Source organism: Phoxinus phoxinus (genome assembly GCF_949152265.1).
Source record: "Phoxinus phoxinus genome assembly, chromosome: 14".
NCBI classification, from domain to species: domain Eukaryota; kingdom Metazoa; phylum Chordata; class Actinopteri; order Cypriniformes; family Leuciscidae; genus Phoxinus; species Phoxinus phoxinus.
In genome coordinates, this window is record NC_136889.1 from 23,981,399 (window position 1) to 24,005,020 (window position 23,622).

Here is a 23,622-nt window from a genome sequence, read left to right on the forward strand (position 1 = left end):
TTGGCTGTTTTGTCTCTTCACAGTCTGCTAGAGCGAGAAACTAAAAACAAACTAATTATTTAACACATAAGCAGACAGAGAAAAAATATCAATTTAACTGCTCACTATTACTGCAACTACATTTCCCAGCAGGCCTCTGCCTCGATGCACTTTCCTGAGCCAACACACGGATGCTGAAAAACTCTTTGACCCACAGAATGGGCAGGGGGAGGGAGGGAGAGAGAAGGGGAATGAAAATAAAAAAGGATGGAAGGACATTTTACGGAGTAAATTCGCATGTAGCAGCCAACACCTGTCGCATCAGCAAACAGACAGTGTTGTCAAACGCTCTGTTGAGCGCTACAGCGGCGAGTGGCTCCTTTATAGACGCATGACGAAGTGTAGCATCACCTGCACGCAGATACAGTATGTGATAAACGGCCCCAGCGTGCCTCCGACACAAAAACACCATCTGTGGCTCCAGCGAGAGCACACTAACACGCACCATTTCAGCCTGGAAACCAACAGGTAACTGCCTATTGAGCTTCAGACAACAGCATGACGTCTGGGAAGTTTGAGACTGAACATCGGAAACTTCACTTAGATCAATCACAGTATAGATCAATTATACCAGAAGTTACCAATATTTTTATCAATTGAACCCAAGGTTTGGCAGGTTCGTTGTCACAGGCAGCCCCTGCTGGTAGATGTCATAACTACACTTTTCTGGGGCAAAAACAATCTTTCTCTATTGATTTTTTTTGCAAGCAACAAATAATTCACTATAACACACTTGAATTATTATTTTTGTGTATATATATATATATATATATATATATATATATTTTTTTTTTTTTTTTTTTTTTTTTTTTTGTTAAGCTCTTAAAAGCATGAAATGGACTTTTAATGTTACATGTCTGCTGCATTTGAACAACACAGCTCAGGATAATCACCAGTGAAGGGTTTGGGACTGTGGACGTCATTTTATTTTTCCTTTTGATTTACCATTTGTCTGATGAAAATCCATTTGAAAAGTAACAGCTCATCTCTCTGCAATATGCCACAGGATTTGAGGTATTATTCATGTCCAAAACTATGTTTTGTCTATACGATCAGTGTCATTTTACATATTAAAATCTATACACTACCAAAATAACATTGCTTTATTCAGGAAGGATGCATTAATTGACAAAAAAGAACAGTAAAGACAACTACTTTAAATTTCACATAAATGCTGTTCTTTTGAGCTTTCTTTTCATCAAAAAATTCCAGTAAAAGGTATTATCCGCACAAATATTAAGCAGCACAACTGTTTTAACAGTGATAATAATAATACATGTTTATTGAGCATTAAATTAGCATATTAGAATGATTTCTGAAGGATCATGTGACACCGAAGACTGGAGTAATGATGCTGAAATTTCAGCTTTGCCATTACTGGAATAAATTATATTTTCAAATATATTAAAATAGAAAACATGTATTATTAAATGTATTATTAAATCAATATTTTGTAAAACATATTTCACACAATATTACTGTTTTTACTGTATTGTTGGTCAAATAAATGCAGCCTTGCTAATGATAAAATACTTCTTTAAAAAAAAAGTAGGCAGTGTATAAATAGCTGTTAGATGTAAACTTATATAAATTTCTGATACTATTTTCACCTTAGTGTATTGTAATATGAAAAAAAACAGTATGCAATAATAACAACATATTCCGTGTATATGGTTACATTTATTAAAATCATTAATGGATGCTGCGTTATTATACTTGTCCCCATCCATAAAGCCCTCCCCTACACCTACACATTTAGAATATTTCCTTAATATTTATTTAAAATAAACTCATCTCCCAAGCTGGAGTTAATGTAAATAGCCTCTGCCAACAAGGAGTAATATAAAAAATATTTTGACATTTATATCACAATCTCCATGAACCCCTAGGGCTTTATGAACCCCCAGCTGGAAAATCCTGAATCACACCACCAAAAATCAAATTAACTTGATAATAAAACGCAAGCCAAAATTTGATCAATAGCAGACCAGACCACTCACAGAAAGCAGCATGCTTTAGATTTATCATGGGAGATAAGTAAGCACAGATACTTACCATTTGGACTTTCCTCATCAATGGTGACAATAGTGGCAGGTGGACCCGACCGTGACAACTTACACTCTGCCAGAAACAGAAAGAGACAGAAATAGAGTCAGACTCAAATCTGCCATTACCTTTATCACAACACATCACTCTCAAATCTCACTCACATGAGATTACATCTAGATTATGAACAGCCAACACTAGTGTTAAATGATTTTACTGCGTGAATGTCAAAGAAAGAAAAAAGAGAAGCCTGTCAAATTGTCTTCATGATGTGATAAAGGAAAGAAAGGAGTCTTACCCTCATAGTGCCAGTCTGAGGGGCGTTAGTGTCAGCAGCAGTGAGAAGAGAAGAGAAAAGAAGAGAAGAAAAGGAAAGATACATATGAGAAGAAAGACAGCCAGAGAAAGGAAAACAGAGAATAATGTACAGTACAGGGCTGTGTGCAATGCATAACTGAAGAATGCCTTTTAAATACAAACCCAATACATTCGAGAATTAAAATGAAATGAAATTCAAAGATTTTAGTAATGCAGTTCCTAGTTTTTTAAGTCACTTTCTATAAAAGTGTCTGCTAAAAGACATTTGTAGCATGAATATATATATTTGTGATCATAGATAAAACATATTGGTTATTACAGGTATATAATACTGTATTTATATATATATATATATATATATATATATATATATATATATATATTAGTGGCCAAAAGGGATGTCCGACTCAGGGAAATTGGCTTCTTTGCACATTATTGAAACTTTAAATTAAATATTTATTCATATATTTTGTATGCATGTTGTGAAGTTGTGCCTGAGTGCAAAACTAATGTACGCGTTCCACGTCCAAACTGTATCATTGGTCGTGACTCAATTAAACATACAAAATTGTGCGGACGCCATTTTTGGCCAAGTGTTCATACCAATCTTGCACTCATTGTTCTCAGCCTATAATTCAATAAATCACTATGTGACAAGTTTTAGCTTGTTATAAAATATTACTTTGTGGATTTTACTAAAAATGGTTCTGCAACCAATGAGGATATTCTTAACATGGCTGGTCAAACAATCTGGTCAACCATTTGTGGATATTGCTCATGTGCAGCATGGCCAACATTTAGCTGTGCTTTATGACACAATTAAAATAGCTATGTTTTTATGGTTGTATTTCAATTATTTCACAGTACTGAACTGAAAGTACAATGCAGACTTAATGCACATTTTAAATATCAAATGACTCTGGCTTCGTTTACACTTGGGATTAACATGCGATCACCATGATCCGATCAAGCAGATCGTATCATTAGCCAATCAGGACACGGTGCGTTTACATTTGTTCATATTAAGTATAGCCTCTGTATCTGGATAACCGATTGGATTTCTGTTTTTGCATAATATTTAAATTAGCTCTGTATTACGACACCAAATTAAGAGTAAAGATGATACAAATTAAGCAATGTCCCAATTGCTTTCATTCACTCACTTTACTTTCCTGTGCAATCTCCAGTCTTAGATCAAATTACATTTTTAGAATGAAGGAATACTTGATCATACAAAAATAACTGGGTTGATCATGTTAAACAAGTCACATCATCGATCATCGGAGTTTAAGGTTATACCGTGCAATGACTATATGGGAGATTAATAAAAATGCTGAAACAATACAAACATTCAACATTTAAAACGTTAAACAATAAAAAGTGTATTCCCATTATTCCTCATGACTGATCACAGCTATGATTGTACAGGTGATCGCCTCGTTCAGATAATGTTGCACAATTAAAATGAAAAATGACACACACAGTATCATGTAGTCTAAATAAACTGTTTTAAATATTTAAATATCGAGGGGAGACTGGGCATGGATTTATATGACGTCCACCTGTGAATGCAGACACGATGGCTGGATTGCGTTTGCATTACACTGAGATCAGAAGCACGTTACACTTGTCTTTTCTATGTGTATGTGGACAACATCTGGATACAGGTCGCATGTTAATGCCAAGTGTAAACGCAGCCTTTGTCAAAAAAACCTGCTGAACTAATGGAATCTCTCTGTGAATACATTCAGTTTCTTTGAATTGGAATTCAGTAAATTTCTCTCCCTGTCATTCCAGTTCAGCAATCTATGTGGATTCAAATTGAATTGAAAGTCAGACTCAAGAATTGAAAGAGAGCAATTTTGAGCCTCTGTAGCAGCCTTTATTTTTACTGACCATGATACAGCAGTCTCACACACATACATCAACAATGTCATCCACACATCAATTAGCTTTAAGTGTCTGAGACGAATCACCTTACACTCTGAGTCATGAGGGCAAGAGATGCCAGAGGATACACACACAGCAGATACTGTTCCCCCTTTACCGTATGTCGCCTAACTCTTCTTACGCAACTAAGCACCAGTTGGCAGGTGAGAAGCAGGAGATTTTCTTCCCATTAATTATTGATCACCTCAGGCTTTTATCCTGATCAACTAAGGGTGTGAATATGAAGACATTTTAATTTCGCTGTACGTGTGTATAATGATAATAAAAGGCATTCATGAGTGAGTGAGGGAGTGATTCAGTAGGGAATTGATTCAATTCACTGGCTTTCAATTCGATTCAAAAGCTATTTTTGTCAGTCAGGATGCCGCGATTTTAACTCATTCATTCAATTCAGTGACCTAAAATTATAGTAAAGTTCAGTGAAGAATTTTGAGTTCAGAATGTAACCGTGTGGTAATCTATGATGATAAAACCCATCAGGTTAAAACCTCATTATCTGTTACCCAAATAAAAGTAAATGTTGTCAACATTACTGGAAAACCAGACAAGTTGCAGAAGATGTAGATTCTGTTACAGGCATTTGGGCAGACACAGTGAAATGATGTATCCCGCTGGTCCATTTCAGTTAACCACATGCTCATGAGGCTTCACTGCACTGCCTGCTTGGGGGAACAGACATACTGACAACATATATACCCTGAATGCACTGTAAGTTGCTTTGGAAAATTGCTTCTAATAAATTAATAAATTTAAATATTTGCACTCAGTTGAAATGATATGCTACAGTGCACACCACATTAAAGGGATAGTTCACCAAATAAAATAAATAAAAAAGTCCCATAATTTACTCACTCATAATGGTAGTGAATAACGGTCCTGATTTTAAAGTCCAAAAAAGTGCATCCATCCATCATAAAAGTAATCCATACGACTCCAGGGGGAAAGTCCTTCTGAAGAAAAGCGATGGGTTTGTGTAAGAAAAATATCCATATTTTTAATATTATAGACTAGCTTCTGGCAGACGGCCTAAGTCGACTGATGGCAAAAGAGTAACCCCTGATGCGATGTGTCACTGTTGTAGGAGTAGCGTAAGCTTTGACACCTCTCGCGGTTCAAACAAATAGGGCTGGGAAACAAACTTAAGCTCCTCTTCTTTTATATCGAAATCCTTCAACATTTCATTTGAAAAAATTCTAATTTTAGACTTCTAATTTATGACCGGTGTTTTGTTTTGTCCAATCCTCTATCCTCTGCTCTTCCGCGTTCATCAATACGTTATGTGTCAGTTACTCTTTCACTGTAAAACGATGCGTACGGTTATTTTAGTTTATGCAGTTTTAAATATGGATATATTTCAAATCGTGTCCCCTATTCACTGCCATTATACAGCTTGGAAGAGCCAGGACATTTTATATATATATATATATATATATATATATATATATATATATATATATATATATATATATATAACGGTTAGTTCCAATCCTTGATTCTGATAGCTTAATAGCTGTGTTTTATTCACAATAAAACACAGCTATGACCGCTTCACCCAACGGTACTATGTATCACTACACAACACCCTAGCAACCACTCTTAGCAACTTAAACACATTCATTGAAGCTATAGTAGAGTATTGTGAGGGATCAAGTAGGCGAGTGTACCTGCATTTACAGTAGACATAGCATTTTCCTTCAGGTCAGTCCTATATACATAATAAAAATGTCCACTGCGATATTGTGACAATCAGCGGCTGGAGTGCCCGCGTGAGCCACTGGGGGGCACTCCTTCTCTGTTTCACTCATTATTATGTTTTACTCTGGACTGATTAATGTTGATTTTATGCACCTGTGTTTCATTATCTTGTTTAGCGCACCTGTCTTAAGCCTGAGTGGCCCGTTGCACCAGTGCTCAGTATTGTTTGTGTCTTACTGCATTACCCAGCGTTTTCCGAGTTCCTTTGTATTTTCTAGTTTCACGGTTCCTGGATTCTTTGCCTGTATCTGGTTTTCCCGTTTGCCTTCTCCCTGCATTGTACTTCTGATATTGGACTGCTTACCTGGTTTTGACCCCTGCCTGTTTCCTTGTACCTGTCTCTGGATTCTCCTCTAATTAAAGCCTGCATTTGGATCACCACTGTCTGCGTCCTCGAGCAGTTTATGACAGATATCTTGTCTTTTTAACAGTTAAGGGGTTTTCCCGTGCCAGTCATCTGTCAGTTGCGTCTTTCTTCTCCGTGATCACAAGTTTGAGTCCTTTCAATATAAAAGTCTTCTCTACTGACTGACACACTCATAAAGACTCATAAAAATGCTGTTGCTGTTTACGGTCAGAGACTATTTTCTCCAGCGGAAGGAATGCTTTTAGTGATTTTACTTCATGAAAGTTGCATAGATAAATCATTTTCGGCTTTAATATTTGCATTGTGTGGTAACCATTTTATAAAAGCAATAAGGTACTCGAGGCTAGTGCTGTATCGTGAATAAGTCACGGCTGAAGAAGGGGTTGCAGGCACGACGCGCTTCACGTCCTGCCTAACAACTATATACATATATATTTGTATTCATCTGAAAGAAGAAAGTCATATACACCATGGCTTGAGGGTGAGTAAATCATGGGGTAATTTTCAGAGATCATGTCATGAAAAGCCAAATTACCCTTTGTTCTTACTTCTTTTGAACATAAAACTAGATAAAATAAAAACATATTACATAATATGGATGGATGAATAGATAGATATCCGTAAGACCATCTATTGAAACTATAGCAAAAACAGTTGGGGAAAAACCGTGTGTAAGCATGTGTAAGATGTGTAATCATTTCACATGCAAATATGGCATTTATATGAGTGTTAAAGGTATAGAAAACAAAACTGTCTATTTATATATAAAGGTCATAGAGAGGCTGGAAATGGGAAAACCTTCCTTAACAATGTAAGTGAACTTCAAGAACATAATAATAATACAATAAATAATGATGACCCTTTTAACATAAAACCATTATAGGAATCCAAAAGCATCAGGTTGGCATACAGTCTTTAAATAAATATTCAAAAAAATAAAGGTTGGGTGATGTAATAGAATAACAATTTCTGAATTTGAACCTTAGTCCCCCCCTTAGGAGTGGGCGGAGCTAACGAGATCTTTTGGCATGTTTCATATCTCTGATTGGTGTTATTTTCTGCACAGCATCATGGGTTGTGTAGTTTTTCACCACAAATTTAGCTGTTAAACATGATTATTATAAAAAAAAATAAGTGGTAACACTTTAGTTTAGGGTCCAATTTTCACTATTAACTAGTTGCTTATTAGCATGCATATTACTAGGATATTTCCTATTAGTACTTAATTTATTAAGCACATATTAATGCCTTATTCTGCATGACCTTATTCTACATCCACCCACCTAAACTTAACCACCTACTAACTACTAATAAGCAGTAATTTGGAGTTCATTGAGGAAAAAAATCGTAGTTAATAGTGAGAATTTGACCCTAATCAAAAGTGTGACCAAATAAGTAAATAATGAAGGTTGACGGCTTTACCAGAAGCAAATATCATCAATGAAAAACCTTGTAAAAACCTCATATTTCCCTTGAGCTAATTTGCTACAAATAACTATACTCCACATCACATTAAATAACTTTAATAAGACCTCATCCTGCTTAGAACTTAGAATTTTGATCTGTTGAAAAATCACATGATAGGAGGACTCTGCAGGACTTATTCCCTCCTTTTCTGAGTTTACTCTGAAATATCTAGCCCACTTCTGCCTCAATTAGAACACATGTCTTCATCTGCTGAGGAGAAAAGAGGCTCCGTTGCTCCTTTGATAGACACACACTCAACAGAGCAACTAGGGCACAGGCGCACTTCCACCCAGCATCAAACAGCAGCTAATCTTCTGTAAGCTCTGTTTACTATAGTAGCTTTTTACACCCGAACGCTTCTAGTTACTCTTTTAAAGGAGACTATTCTGTGCTGCCCTGCCTTTTAGAGACTCAGGACAGAGTTTATTAAAGATGACTTTTGTGACGTCAAAAGCAAGGAGAGACATTTAATTAAAGGAGAGGTCAGGAAACATCACGTGGCTCTGAGACAGACCCCACTGTGAGTCGCGAGACAGAGAGTGAGCACCAACACTTAATCTGTCTTACAAAAACAGCATTGATGACAGTTTAGACTTCCACTGTGAGATTTAATGAGTGGATCATGCCCCAAAAATGGGTCACATGTCTGTGTTGATGGGATCAGGGAAAAACAATATTAAAGGTAAATAATAAAATTAAACTTTTATGCAATTTCCTGCATGGAGAAGTTGCATGACCATGACATGAAAGGATAAAAATATGACCCAGATTACATTAAATAAAGGTTTACTTCCAATGGCAATAAAAATCGAATAACGCCCACTTCAGGTTGTGTTACACTTGTTTTTTAGCTTTAAATAACTTTTATATTGTTAGTATAGTAATATTTCAAGATGAACACTTACTGAATTAAAACGATTTATGCCCGGGTTCAGACTACATGATATCAGCCTGATTTTGGCACAATCCATTTGACGTAAGTTGTTGTGCTGAATCGTAAATGCCAATGGACGCAAAACAATCGATCGTTTCATCTTGCATAGTGTGTGGACGACAACCGACACCGCATCTGCGACGCTTCACGACATCACAACAGAAGGACTAGCATGTTTCATTTTCGCAATGAGTTCTGTCACCTCTGTGAAGTTGAAGTTGTTTTTGGGGAGGATGTTGCTATACAATGCTAAATCAGATATATGTACTATATTTGTGTAAAATAAACATTTTCGAAAAAATTGTACATTGAGTACTTTAATGGTCTAGTGGTAGAACTTTTGTCAAGCGTGTCAGAGGTTCTGGGTTCTAATCCACACTTCAAAACGTAATCAAAACGAGTATGTTTATCAGAGGTTGTATATCATGCAGTGACATATTTGTTTGCATTTTTTTTGTGATTTCACTGGAACGAAGAGAGAGTATCCGCAACCGCATTAAGTGATAGATTGAAGCGCGCGTCTGAGTGAAAACTGTGCGGCGGCCACAAGAAAACTTATCCATGAAACTGAAAGCAGCGGCAACGAGCACTCAGGACTCTAGATTTAAAAAAAACAACACATTTTAGCGCTGAAACGCCTCTTATTTAACAAATGAACAAAATAATGCCCTGCTAGTTAAAGCTGCAGTCGGCAGGTCTGGCAGATTGAGTGGACATGATGTTTTATAAACAAAGTTCGGGAGGAGCACGTTCAAATAATTGATCCAATTATCACATCATTCCAACCAGCTGTCAACAATCAGTAATCAACATTTCTATCCAATCAGCATGAGTGGAGACCTATATACATACTCATTTGACTCACCAACGTTCCTCGACAGTTTTTCAGCATCCCTCCACCACCCCGTCTCCTCACACTCGCCTGGTTACTTCCTAAACCAGCAATACGGGGGGAGTACTCTGGGTTCGGGCCGAATACCGAGCCCAGAGCCCTCTCCTCGGACAGCACGCCAAATATGCATACCATTTATTCCATCTGACTTATTTGTAAGTGTGAACTCGTGAATTAGCCAAAGTTTTGAATGTTTACAACTCTCATGACCATGGCCGCGGGAAGTAGGGGTGCTGAGGGTGCTGCAGCACCCCCTGACGACAGCTGTTTCACAACATTGGCATTTAAGATGACATTACTTTAAATAACTTTCAACATGTTTTTTAAAACACCTTCTACCTTTATAAAATTACTCTAAAGATTATTTCGTTTTGATATGTTGTCGAATATGGTTTTATAACTAAAAGAAATGTATATAGCCTACCAAAAGGCAAAAGCCGATCCCGCATGGAGTAACACTGAGGACCAGCATCTCAGAACTCATTTGACACTCATTTAATGCATGATCTTGTTCACTCAGACGTCGGTGAAAAAAATTAATAGATGTCTTGATTAAAGCATTCTTTGGCTTTAGGAGAACGTGTTTTTCCATCCCACTCTTTTCCATTGTTTTTCAGTGTGAACGCACTCGTGTTTAACTGTTGCGCTACATATTTAGAAGACGCTTTTATCCAAAAAAGGAACAAAGCAATTTGTCAAATGTCATTCATAATACGGATTAGACAATAGTAATACAGGGCTAAGATTATCACAAATAAACACAAGATTTTGACGCATATCCAAGGGTTTGTGGCGGGGAGTGTGAAGCGCGCACTGCATGGCACGGAGGCGCGGGCGCGAACTCCTATCAACAGTGAAACAACTTCTATAGTTGTTTTTAACCGTGAAAATACTCTATAATTTCTGGTCATACAGAAAATAATAATACATTATTCGTAACTACTTTTATTTGTGTAAACTCACAATAACAAGAAAACGTTGTGCGTTTGTAAAATAAAATAAAACAATCATGCCGCGCTTTCATGATCTCCGTGAACTGGAGCGCGAGAACTGAAATAAGATATAGCCTATGCCTATGTAGGCTAAAGCTTGAAATGTCCACTTTAAAACGAACAAATTCGAATCGAAAGCTAATACATTTTGTTCTGATTATGTAATCCGTATGAAAGGTGCATTTCTCTTAAGGCGTATCCACTTAACAGCGGAGATGGAGATATGTTTTTAGCCGACACTGATTTAGAAAACAATAGTTTATTAATAAACAATTCAAATGCCTCGTTATTTTTTCAGACACATTTATTATCATTAGCTTATAAATCGCCTTTCTGTGGTTACAGAGACATAGGCCCCCTCTTCTCATTCAGCACTGCGGGAAAAATATAATTTCCAGGTTCTAATTTTGTCTTAGAAAAATAGTAAAAAAAAAAAAAAAAATCTATATTAATTTGTGAATATTTTAAATGTTTAACAAAGGGACAATAAGTCATAAACAAAAATTCGTCTATATTTATTTTTTTTGCGCAGTATTCGGTCTAGCCTACAGTTCAAATTAAAATTGTGTTGGTCAACTTAGCGTTTTAAAAATACAACAACCGTTTTCGTTTTGGATAAGTGCCCTGGATATAAGCCTAACTCTCTATCTCTCTTAAATATTTTTGTTCTCTCTGTTTTGTCATTTAGTAAACTTTATAGATTTCAACCATATTATTCCTTCTTGAGTCTCTTGAACAAGAACTTAGATTAATGTATGAATTGAATAGTGATTTTGTGACCTATGATGAGGGAAGAATCATGATACCCTTGGTAGTACCATCAAATGATAGCCTATAGCGATGTCATCAGGATACACACACCGGTAGGCAGTGGCCATCCTTACCTGGTGACCACCACCAGAATTTATAGTTTACACCTCTTTTTTTGGTTGCGCTCGCGTCTCGCGCATGACACAGCGTTCTCAAAACGCAACACTCTAGTTAAAATAAGTTAAACTAAAACGCGCCTCGAGACCTTGCGTTTTTCCCTCTTCCACTGCCCGCGTGTGGCATCTTGCATTTTCGCTTTGAAAGATAATGCATTCTGTGTGAACTCAACTGAGCATGTATCATAATGTAAGATGCAGCTTTTTGTGCTGTGTTTTTAAAATGTATCATGAGTTCTGAGCGTTCTCACATAACTCTGTCCTCATTCCTTTGTATGGTCATCTTTTTGTTTGGGCTTTTTAATATTATGATTTTGTTAAAAAAATTCTCTACCGTCACCACCCCGCAATATCAAGCCCCGCCCCATTAAGCCCCGCCCCCAGCACCCCCTAGATAAAATATGTTCCCGCGCCTCTGCTCATGACCCTCCCCCACTACCACCGAGCACACTCCCATCGTGTTTGGGCTCGTCGGCCTGATCTTTAAAAAAATTCCTGTTAAAATGTAAGTATCAAATATGATACAAATATGATGGTTTTTGAGGAGTGTTAATTTGTGCATCTCTCAATCATCATTGTACTGCACTGCAATATGTTTATACTCAACAAAAATGTGCAAACCTTTTTTAAATATGTGGTCTAAATATTCAATAAACTGTTTTATTTAAGAAATATTATATTATATTGTATTATATTATATTATATATTATATTATATTATGGTTTACAATAGCGTACATACACTACACACGTAACAGAAAAAGATAATGAAAGCATGAGGGTACTAATTTCCTAAATGATGATTTGCAAAAAAATATATATTTACATAAAAAAAAAAAAAAAAAAAAAAAAAAAAACCCATCTTGCAGCATTCAATTTCCACAGTTTGCACTTTTTATTATATTAACTGATGTCATATGATTTTGTTAGCAGAATTTGGACAAACTGCTGAGTGGGTAAACAGCGCACACACACACACACACACGCACACACGCACACACACACACACACACACACACACACACACACACACACACACACACACACACACACACACACACACACACACACACACACACACACACACACACACACACACACACACACACACACACACACACACACACACACACACACACAAGCAGCTTATGCCTTGATCCACTTATCTGAGAGGCCAGAGCAAATCCTGAAAAGCTAAAAGCTAAACCTAGGTTGAGGTCTGGAGTTAACACGACTAGAAAGAGCATGATCAATCATGAAGACAGAAACAACAGAACACACTCTCACTGTTCTGGATCACAGTCACATGATTCACACGCATCGACAGCAATCAGCTGCGAAGGGAAAAGTCTATGAAATTATGTGACAAAGGCATGAACAGCATGTGAGAGAGGCAAAGGTGGGTCATTCTCGTGATCATTCTAATTTGTGTCCCCATGACTTATTACAGGAACAAGAACTTCACATGATCTCACAGCTTTAATACATAGCGGTGTTTACTGTGTAATGAAAAAAAATAATATATATATTGGTAGCAGATTTCATTCCTATAAAAATGTTTCACCTTTCATGTGCCTACAGTTCTTGTCATTGAATAACCTCAAACCTTATGCAATATTATTTACATCATTACATATGCCGTTTTTTCCCCCTTCATCCTTGTGTTACATTATATGATCACACTTTTATCCATGCAAATGCTTTTAAACCATTAAAGTGCAATAAGACACAAAACACAAAAGAGAACAGTGCTGTACTGGCGTGCTGTCTGTGAATCTCCTGTCTGTGTGACACTGACACACACTCATGCACACAGAATACCACTTCATACAGCATGCCGGACGCATTGAGTTCTCTTTCATGCTTCTCTTTCAAGCAAATCTATCATTTAACGTTAGGTGCAACTAATCGTGATTAATTACAGATAAAAAGTGTGATTAATTTGTTATTTTTAAACCAATTTTTATATATACAGCATATATACATCGAAGTCAATGTCAAGAACTATAGGCTCGTGAGATGTTTAGACACCTGACAAACATCGGTGAGAGAGAGAGAGAGAGTCAAAGAGCAGATGTATCTCTCAATTCACAGACAAAGAACAGGGCTTAATAACAGCAGAGCAGAAGATACCATCCTCCCATCCATTCACTGACCAGCAAATCATGCTGATTCCCAGCATGCCCTCAAATGTTTCCCTGAACCATTAGAAAAGCAGGAGAAATCTACAGCTAAGAATTTAGAACCATAATAACAAAGCATGCAGACACTGCTCAACAACAAAAACAAAAAGATCAAATACAAATAAAACATGGCAATGGAAAAGGCAGTTTACCACAGTTTTTCCTTTATAAATACAGAAAAAAATATATTAATATGATCCAGACATGTTTTGTGAGATTTATTACGGTTGAATTTGCTTCTTTACATGACATATTTTAGTTCATTATTCCTAATGTGTGTCTGTCATAATAAGTACCAAAAGTATGTGACTCAAACTAAGAAATGAAGTGTCACATGTCTGTCCTGTCTGGTGATGCACATGGGTGTTTTGTTATTTTGGGGCCATGTGCTCTTGTCATTGTCTGGTCCCTCCCCCTTGTTATCTGATTATTGGTTTAGTTGTCCCACCTGTCCTGCTCGTTACCCTCCTTGTTTGCCTCCCTATTTAGTCTTCCTGTGTTTGCTGTCCTGTGCTGGTTCGTTGTACATGTTACGTGTGTCTGTGCCTGTCCTGCCCTGTCCGTGTTGGATTTAGTTTCTGATTTCCTTTGTTGGTTTGTTTGTTTTATGTTTTATCTTTATTAAATATTAATTTCACTCCGCATTTGAGTCCTCGCTCTCCTTCCACAACCACACCGTGACAGAACGAACCAGCCTAAATGTGGATTCAGCGGAGTGAACTTTCTCCTGCTGAGAGGGAGAATGGGATTTCCTTGGCGAAGTATTTTTTTATGTGCGCCCAAAGGAATTTGGAGGGTAATTCCTCGTCACTGGATCCGTCCAGCGTTGGGACGTCATCGGTGGTTTCGGCCAGCCTCGAGTCTTCAGGCATCCGTCGGGGAGGACGGAGGAGGAGGAGGAGATCTGCGCCGGCCCAGTCAGAGACCGTGCACGTCCCGTCTGCCCAGTCAGAGACCGTTCATGTCCCGTCTGCCCAGTCAGAGGTCATTTGCGTCCCGTCTGCCCAGTCAGAGACCGTGCACGTTCCGTCTGCCCAGTCAGAGGCCATGCACGTTCCGTCTGCCCAGTCAGAGACCGTTCGCGTCCCGTCTGCCCAGTCAGAGACTGTTCAGGTCACGTCTGCCCAGTCAGAGGTCATTTGCGTCCCGTCTGCCCAGTCAGAGACCGTGCACGTTCCGTCTGCCCAGTCAGAGACCGTTCGCGTCCCGTCTGCCCAGTCAGAGACTGTTCGCGTCACGTCTGCCCAGTCAGAGACTGTTCAGGTCACGTCTGCCCAGCCAGAGAGGGTTCAACCCACGTCTGCCCTGTCGGAGACAGATCGGGAGATGCCCATTCTCATGGCCGGGGGGGCACTGATCGGTTATTTAGAGCGTTTAGCTCGGATCCTGGAGACGCCCTTCAGTCCTTCAGTGTCTGCTGTCCCTGAGTCGGAGCCAGTGTCTGCTGTCCCTGAGTCGGAGCCAGTGTCTGCTGTCCCTGAGTCGGAGCCAGTGTCTGCTGTCCCTGAGTCGGAGCCAGTGTCTGCTGTCCCTGAGTCGGAGCCAGTGTCTGCTGTCCCTGAGTCGGAGCCAGTGTCTGCTGTCCCTGAGTCGGAGCCAGTGTCTGCTGTCCCTGAGTCGGAGCCAGTGTCTGCTGTCCCTGAGTCGGAGCCAGTGTCTGCTGTCCCTGAGTCGGAGCCAGTGTCTGCTGTCCCTGAGTCGGAGCCAGTGTCTGCTGTCCCTGAGTCGGAGCCAGTGTCTGCTGTCCCTGAGTCGGAGCCAGTGTCTGCTGTCCCTGAGTCGGAGCCAGTGTCTGCTGTCCCTGAGTCGGAGCCAGTGTCTGCTGTCCCTGAGTCGGAGCCAGTGTCTGCTGTCCCTGAGTCGGAGCCAGTGTCTGCTGTCCCTGAGTCGGAGCCAGTGTCTGCTGTCCCTGAGTCGGAGCCAGTGTCTGCTGTCCCTGAGTCGGAGCCAGTGTCTGCTGTCCCTGAGTCGGAGCCAGTGTCTGCTGTCCCTGAGTCGGAGCCAGTGTCTGCTGTCCCTGAGTCGGAGCCAGTGTCTGCTGTCCCTGAGTCGGAGCCAGTGTCTGCTGTCCCTGAGTCGGAGCCAGTGTCTGCTGTCCCTGAGTCGGAGCCAGTGTCTGCTGTCCCTGAGTCGGAGCCAGTGTCTGCTGTCCCTGAGTCGGAGCCAGTGTCTGCTGTCCCTGAGTCGGAGCCAGTGTCTGCTGTCCCTGAGTCGGAGCCAGTGTCTGCTGTCCCTGAGTCGGAGCCAGTGTCTGCTGTCCCTGAGTCGGAGCCAGTGTCTGCTGTCCCTGAGTCGGAGCCAGTGTCTGCTGTCCCTGAGTCGGAGCCAGTGTCTGCTGTCCCTGAGTCGGAGCCAGTGTCTGCTGTTCCGATTTCGGTGGTCCGGAGACGGAGGAGGAGAAGGAGAGGAACCTCTTCATCGGGTCGTCTGGTGGGTTCTAACCCAGAGACTAGCCCGGAGGTAACTGCCATCCCTGCCGCGCCGCCCGAGCTGCTCGCCCTGCCGGCCCCGCCCGAGCTGCTCGCCCTGCCGGCCCCGCCCGAGCTGCTCGCCCTGCCGGCCCCGCCCGAGCTGCTCGCCCTGCCGGCCCCGCCCGAGCTGCTCGCCCTGCCGGCCCCGCCCGGGCTGCTCGCCCTGCCGGGACCGTCCCAGTTGCTCGCCCTGCCGGCCCCGCCCGGGCTGCTCGCCCTGCCGGCCCCGCCCGAGCTGCTCGCCCTGCCGGGACCGTCCCAGTTGCTCGCCCTGGTTCCTGAGCCGGTGTCTGAGCCGCTGTCTGTTGCAGTTCCTGAGCCGGTGGTGCCTGTTGCAGTTCCTGAGCCGGTGGTGCCTGTTGCAGTTCCTGAGCCGGTGGTGCCTGTTGCAGTTCCTGAGCCGGTGGTGCCTGTTGCAGTTCCTGAGCCGGTGGTGCCTGTTGCAGTTCCTGAGCCGGTGGTGCCTGTTGCAGTTCCTGAGCCGGTGGTGCCTGTTGCAGTTCCTGAGCCGGTGGTGCCTGTTGCAGTTCCTGAGCCGGTGGTGCCTGTTGCAGTTCCTGAGCCGGTGGTGCCTGTTGCAGTTCCTGAGCCGGTGGTGCCTGTTGCAGTTCCTGAGCCGGTGTCTTTTGCTGTTCCTGAGCCGGTGGTGTCTGTTGCTGTTCCTGAGCCGGTGTCTTTTGCTGTTCCTGAGCCGGTTGCTGTTGTTGTTCCTGAGCCGGTGGTGTCTGTTGCTGTTGCAGTTCCTGAGCCGGTGGTGTCTGTGACTGTTCCTGAGCAAGGGTCTATTCCTGTTCCGCTTGGGTCTTCACCGCCATGGCTGCCCGAGTGGTCGTCTTCACCCTGTTCGTCTCCGCCCTGGCCGCCAGATGGACTGTCATCTCCGCCCTGGCCGCCAGATGGACTGTCGTCTTCGCCCTGGCCGCCCGAGGGGTCTTCACCGCCCTGGCCGCCCGAGGGGTCTTCACCGCCCTGGCCGCCCGAGGGGTCTTCACCGCCCTGGCCGCCCGAGGGGTCTTCACCGCCCTGGCCGCCCGAGGGGTCTTCACCGCCCTGGCCGCCCGAGGGGTCTTCACCGCCCTGGCCGCCCGAGGGGTCTTCACCGCCCTGGCCGCCCGAGGGGTCTTCACCGCCCTGGCCGCCCGAGGGGTCTTCACCGCCCTGGCCGCCCGAGGGGTCTTCACCGCCCTGGCCGCGCGATGAACTGTCCGCTTCGCCCTGGCCGCCCGATGAACTGTCCGCTTCGCCTGTCCCTCCCGTCCCGCCCTGGTCTGTCCCTCCCGTCCCGCCCTGGTCTTATGGAGCGTCTGGTAGCCGCTCCGTTGGGAGGGGGTAATGTCACATGTCTGTCCTGTCTGGTGATGCACATGGGTGTTTTGTTATTTTGGGGCCATGTGCTCTTGTCATTGTCTGGTCCCTCCCCCTTGTTATCTGATTATTGGTTTAGTTGTCCCACCTGTCCTGCTCGTTACCCTCCTTGTTTGCCTCCCTATTTAGTCTTCCTGTGTTTGCTGTCCTGTGCTGGTTCGTTGTACATGTTACGTGTGTCTGTGCCTGTCCTGCCCTGTCCGTGTTGGATTTAGTTTCTGATTTCCTTTGTTGGTTTGTTTGTTTTATGTTTTATCTTTATTAAATATTAATTTCACTCCGCATTTGAGTCCTCGCTCTCCTTCCACAACCACACCGTGACATGAAGTGTACACTGGCTATTTGCATTGCTCTGCTTTAACCCTGCTGTTTCACAGGGGCTTTAGTGCTTTGTGAATGTGAAAATCAGCTCAGTTGGATTTAGATTGTGTGACTGTCTTACCCAGTCAAGAACTCTCACTTTGATCCTGATAAACTCTTGGCTGCTTAACACAGCGGGTCTGGGATTTCTGTACTTTGGTTGTGTCTGAGTGGGCAAAATATTTCCAACAAATAAAACAAGCAGCTAAAAGAAATGTGAAATTCAGCTTTTCTGCCTAATAATAGACAGCTTTAAAGAGCACTGACGCTAATAAAACTCACTGGTGTATTTAAACCACAGAATCACTGTGACATTAGACTATAGTGTTTCCTGAGCAAAAAAAGGCAAAATGATGACGTGCTTTTGAATGCTTTTCCTGTTTTGGTGTCTATCTAGCTTTTTCTGCACCATGTCTGAAAGTGACATTGCCTTTTTCACTTAAGTCTTATGGTCTTTCTATCTTTTTGATGACTCTTTCTCTCGCAGATTTGCATGAAGGCATCTTCAAAGGTTCCTATAAGAAATACAAATCTTAAATGAGATTTCCTTTTAGACCCTAAGTAGTCAACATTTTGTGGCTTCAAGTCCACATTTCTACGTTTTGTGGTCATATGCTATTGTACACTTCCTTTCAAAAAGTTTAGGGACTGTAATATTTTTGTTTTTTGGGGGGGAGAAAAAGCAATATTATGCTGCCTAAAGCTGAATTTATTTGAGAAAACAAATTGAGGAGCTATATAATACTTGAATAGTATTACAATTTTAAACGACCATTTTCTATCTGAATATTAAAATGTAATTTATTTCACTGATGGCAAAGCTGTATTTTCAGTGTCACTCACATGACCCTTCAGAAATCATTATAATATGCTGATTAGCTGCTTAAGAATGTGTTAATATTAATATTATACAGTTGAGATATACATTTGAAATTAACAGCATTACTGTATATAAATAAATACATCTACTTCATTATTTAAATTTAACTACTGTCATGTTTGATCAATTGATGCGTCCTTACTGAATACCTGTATTCATTTAATAAAAACCCTTTGATCAATTGAAAAATCTAAATTTTGAACAGTATAGTGTACTTCTAAACATTGACAACTATAAACATTTACAGTCTCTTCAAGGCATTTTAGGGGAATTGGCCCTGTTTACAATAGGGCCCTGTTTACACCTGGTATTAAGATGCACTTTGGTCGATCGGATCACAAGTGAACGACTCTACAGATGTGAATGGGCTCTAAAACGTTTTGAGCTTGTCCACTATCGGCCACTTCCAGAGGTGGTCAAAAATGCATTAGACCGGATTGCTTTTGTAGTGTGTAGTCCCTTTTTAGACGCTCATGTGATCAAATGTGTTCAGCCGCCAAAGACAGCCTACTCTCCACCTACTGATCTAACGCATAAACATTATGGGAAGCGCACTATAGTCAGATGGGATTTAAACTTTGTCAGCTGGAGACCCAAGTATGGGTTGAATGCAAAAAAACGTACCAACCACAATGTTATGCAAGCAAGCGCTTCTGTTTCTCCCCTCACTACTTCAACGTTTTCTCACCGGTGAATGACACATTGTCTCTGGTCGTCTCTCTTCTGGTCTGTGTGTGTTCATGTGTTTTGGAGGATGCATGGCTTTGGATGCTGATATGCAGAGAGGGTGGGATTGTATACGTTCAATACTATCAGGCTAAAGTTAGCATTTCCCAGGTAACCTATTGCACTTTTAATACTTAAAGGTGCAGTCTGTAAGAATTCCAATTCCAGTCCATTTCAAAATATCGGAGATTGTCGTTTCTCCCGTCACCTGCTCCTCAGACTGGACGGCGCACATACGGGTTGCCAGTTTGAGCACACGCAACATGAACAAGTGCAATGGCAACGTGCAGTATCACAGACCAAAACAAAAACAAACATTTCAGCCTGGAAACGCACATTTCAAAATAAAATAACTGGCTGTAGAAGTGTTTTTCAGAGAAACGAGTTTGTGAACTTAGCATGTTTCCTCAATATATGCAAACATATTATGGTATTTTTATGCTTTAGTAGAGTGAAAAAGTTGCAGCACCTTTAAATAAAACGCAATTCTGTCCACAGCCAAAGATCACTCAGTCAAACTCCTGTACTGTCCAGAAGCAATGATTTCTGTCAGTGTGTTGTTTCTTGGTGGCTGATGAGTTCCTCCCTCCCCTGTTGTCTCAGACAACATCTCCATCTGGTTCGGGCATCTTCCCGATGCTCTGTGTCAATATCTAGAGCTATCATGTGGTGCTTAAATACTCGGCCAACAGCTCTTCTGCTAGAGGGAGACTTTTAGACACGGGCAATCCAGTGAAGAGTCTGAGCAGCATGTGCAGCGTTATCAGAGCAGTTCACACAAAAAAATGCTTCAGTTCTTTTAAGTCTGGTAGGTTTTATCATTCATCAGATTTGATTGATAAGCAGTGATTCCAACGATATCGTTTCTCTGTGCCGTTATCATTATTGTTGTGGTGTGGACTTAAAAATAAAAACTAAATCACGAAATCTGGATTGTAAAATCAAATTAGTTAACTTTACTTAAAAAAGCATGCAAACCTTTTTTGTCTTAAAAAAAAAGTAAATTGAAATAGGAGTAGTATGTTTTACTGACAAATGCTAGCAGTCAGTGGAATGCAGTGCAGTTGGTGGAGTTCACTTACACAAGAGTTCAAGTAAATAAAATAAAGGAACTATAGAGATCTACTCTTGAAGTAGAATAGCTACTCAGAATTACTGTTTTCAACAACTAAATAATTTCAAGTGAAATATACTGTATTATGCTAACTCCCAGAGTGCAAATATCCCAGAGTAAATTAAGCAATTGCTTTTTTCTTTTATTTAACAATTTTTTGGCTTAATAGCCCATTTTATTTTCTTGTGTCAGTATTAGCACAACAAAGACATCAATTATAATTGTTTTGTAATGTGCAGAATATTTTCAAAATTAATTTAACTGTTACCATTGTTTGGTTTTGCAAGCTGAATGTTGAAGTGGGTGTGTGTCTGTCTGTGTATTGTCACCAATACAGGGGGATTTTTATTTAAACCCAATAAAAAATGTGATGTTTCACAAGGTATTTATGTCATTAGTTTTAGCAATACAATTTTTATGTTTCATAATTCTACATGAAAAGTAGACTAGACTAGTTAGTTAGAAATTAAGTCACCTTTACAAAGCAACCTATTTATTCATTCTCTGCCTTTATAACCACAAATAACTGTGATTAAAGTAATATCAGTCCAATCAAGTGGAACACTAATCACCATAATGATGACCTCAAACTAAGCAATTTTAGGAAATCAACATCAATTTATGAAGTAAAGTTATGTGAAGTTCTCTCCAAATATTAATTTGTGTTGTCTTACTTTGGAGCCCCAATACGTCAGTATCGACATAACTTTGAACGTCAACAACTGTTAGGTTTTACAATGTGTCAAAGTTATGTAGATTTGAAAGGTTAATTGAGGCGAAGAAATTATTTGAAGGTGAACTATAATAAAAATTTCATTGAAATGCTGATTTGAATATTTCTGTGAGCGTCCTTTGAGCAGAAAACCTAGTGCTCTAATCAAAGCGTGTCTGTCCTGAAGCAACCTAACAGTCATTAAACTACCAACATCACAAACGTCTAGAGTCGACAGACGTCAGAACCCGCTGCGGAGGGAGGAATAGGATTTTCTGTGTCTGTCTACACTTTCACAAAGGCTAACTAATTCTCTTTGTTTTTTGACACAAAGAACAGTTTATGCAGAAGATGTGATGCCTTGATTAAACCCTTTCAAAATCACAGATTTCATTACAAAATTTCATGATAAATATAAACAGTAATGAGTCATTGTTTATTTATTTTTTGCTGCCACTGATTGCCTGATGTCTAGCTTTGTATGTACATTATCCTTCAATGTATTTATATTTGTTTTGTTTTATATATTGACTCTTCCCCTGCCATTGACAGAAAAACAATTAGAGCAGTCAAGCAGCAAACCAGTGATCATTTATTTATTAGTTTATTTTTTCTTAACAGGGCCATTGTCCCATATCCCATTTAAAGTGTCCAACTTTCTTTTCTTTGGATTTTTTTTTTTTCAGGGAATCCCAGTGTCCTCTAATACCTAATGCCGGTCTTTCTACCTAATCTGCTGAGAGCCCATCTCTGAAATCTTTATAGCTTAAGCCTTTTATCACAGACTCAGGAAATTGGAACATTTCACTGAAACAGTTATCAAGTGCTTTTGCTTTCAGAACATCCATTGCCATAAGAGGAGGCACGACCTGCAGCTCCTCTGACACCCGTTGAACAAAACATCACCAGAAATGTGAAGGGACTGCAAACTCTTCTGTAGTCAGCCAACACATCCCGTAATCAGATCAAGAGGATATTCCCGCCGCTATCAGGATACATCTAACAGATCACTGCTCTCAGTGACAGAGGAATAAATAGAAATTTCAGGCCAGGACCGAGGCAAAAGTGCAATGCCATGATTCCTTCCCAAATCTAAACCTTTAAGTGACCTCAGAAAAATATTTCCAGATGTTTTCAGATGTTTCTCCAAAAATTCCTTTGTAGATATAATAGAAACCAATGAGTCAACTGATTAAATACGAAACACAGATAACTTGCATTAAGATGTGTTACAGTTTTCACAATTGTTAAGACACTAAACCCCATTCTCTGAACTAAATTCTCAATGGCCTAAACCAATTTGTTGAATAAATCATTATTTCTGCAAAACCTTGAACAAGTTTAGGCAGTTAGACACTATTTGCGAATCTCATGTATTTTTTTTTTGCAAAACTCTAAACTCATTCGCACTCACTAAAACACGTATCGCACTGTGATACATTTGCGTCGCAAAACACTAAACACAAGAGGCAAAAGTTAAACACAACTAAAACAAAGTTGTCATTGTTTACACACATTGACTTAAACTTGTTCACACTTATTTCTAGTGATGTGATCAATCTAACTATACAAAATAAGGCAGTTTAACATGCACAGCTGCACTGAATGTTGACACCAGCTATAGATGGAAAAAGTCTGAGAGGGAGAAGAGAAAGAGGACATATAAGAGGTGGTGGATGAGGAGGAAGAGGATGAGAAAGAGCCAGGTGTGGAGTGTTATCAAGGCTGGATCTGTCAGACTAGAGGGTTTTTCTCTTCGCCTGGCAAGAGACGACATTGCCTGGGATGTGGACAAAGTCTTCAGGCCAGAGCCAACAGGAATATATGATGCTGAGGCAGAATCAATCTCTCATTGACCTTGATTTTGTAAGAGATTATTTGAGAGATTATTTGCACAATGTACAGTATTTGAGTGTACCGTAACATGCTTTTCATTTATAGTTTTATTTGACTGTTTTGGCGTTTTGCAGTTGGACTGCAGTATTTTTACAGTGTGCAAGTGCTGAATATATAGACATTCAATAGCCTACCATTTACAGTTTTTTGCAACTGTTTACACACAAAATCCTTACCTGTCACACAATTTCTTAAATCTGACACTCAAACACCGGAACCATACACCAAAT

The 23,622-nt window shown here is 40.6% G+C and overlaps 1 protein-coding gene across 1 annotated transcript in view; it reads right to left on the reverse strand.

Annotated features, from left to right (window-relative positions):
• LOC307010109 (protocadherin-15-like) overlaps positions 1-23,622 on the reverse strand; it is a 225,684-nt gene that overhangs the window by 162,616 nt on the left and 39,446 nt on the right. Inside the window, exons 3-4 of the mRNA XM_079634508.1 lie at positions 2,384-2,398; positions 2,095-2,160 (exon numbers count right to left, since the gene is read on the reverse strand). Coding sequence (XP_079490634.1) covers positions 2,095-2,160; positions 2,384-2,398 — 81 coding nt within the window. The remainder of the gene's footprint in view (positions 1-2,094; positions 2,161-2,383; positions 2,399-23,622) is intronic.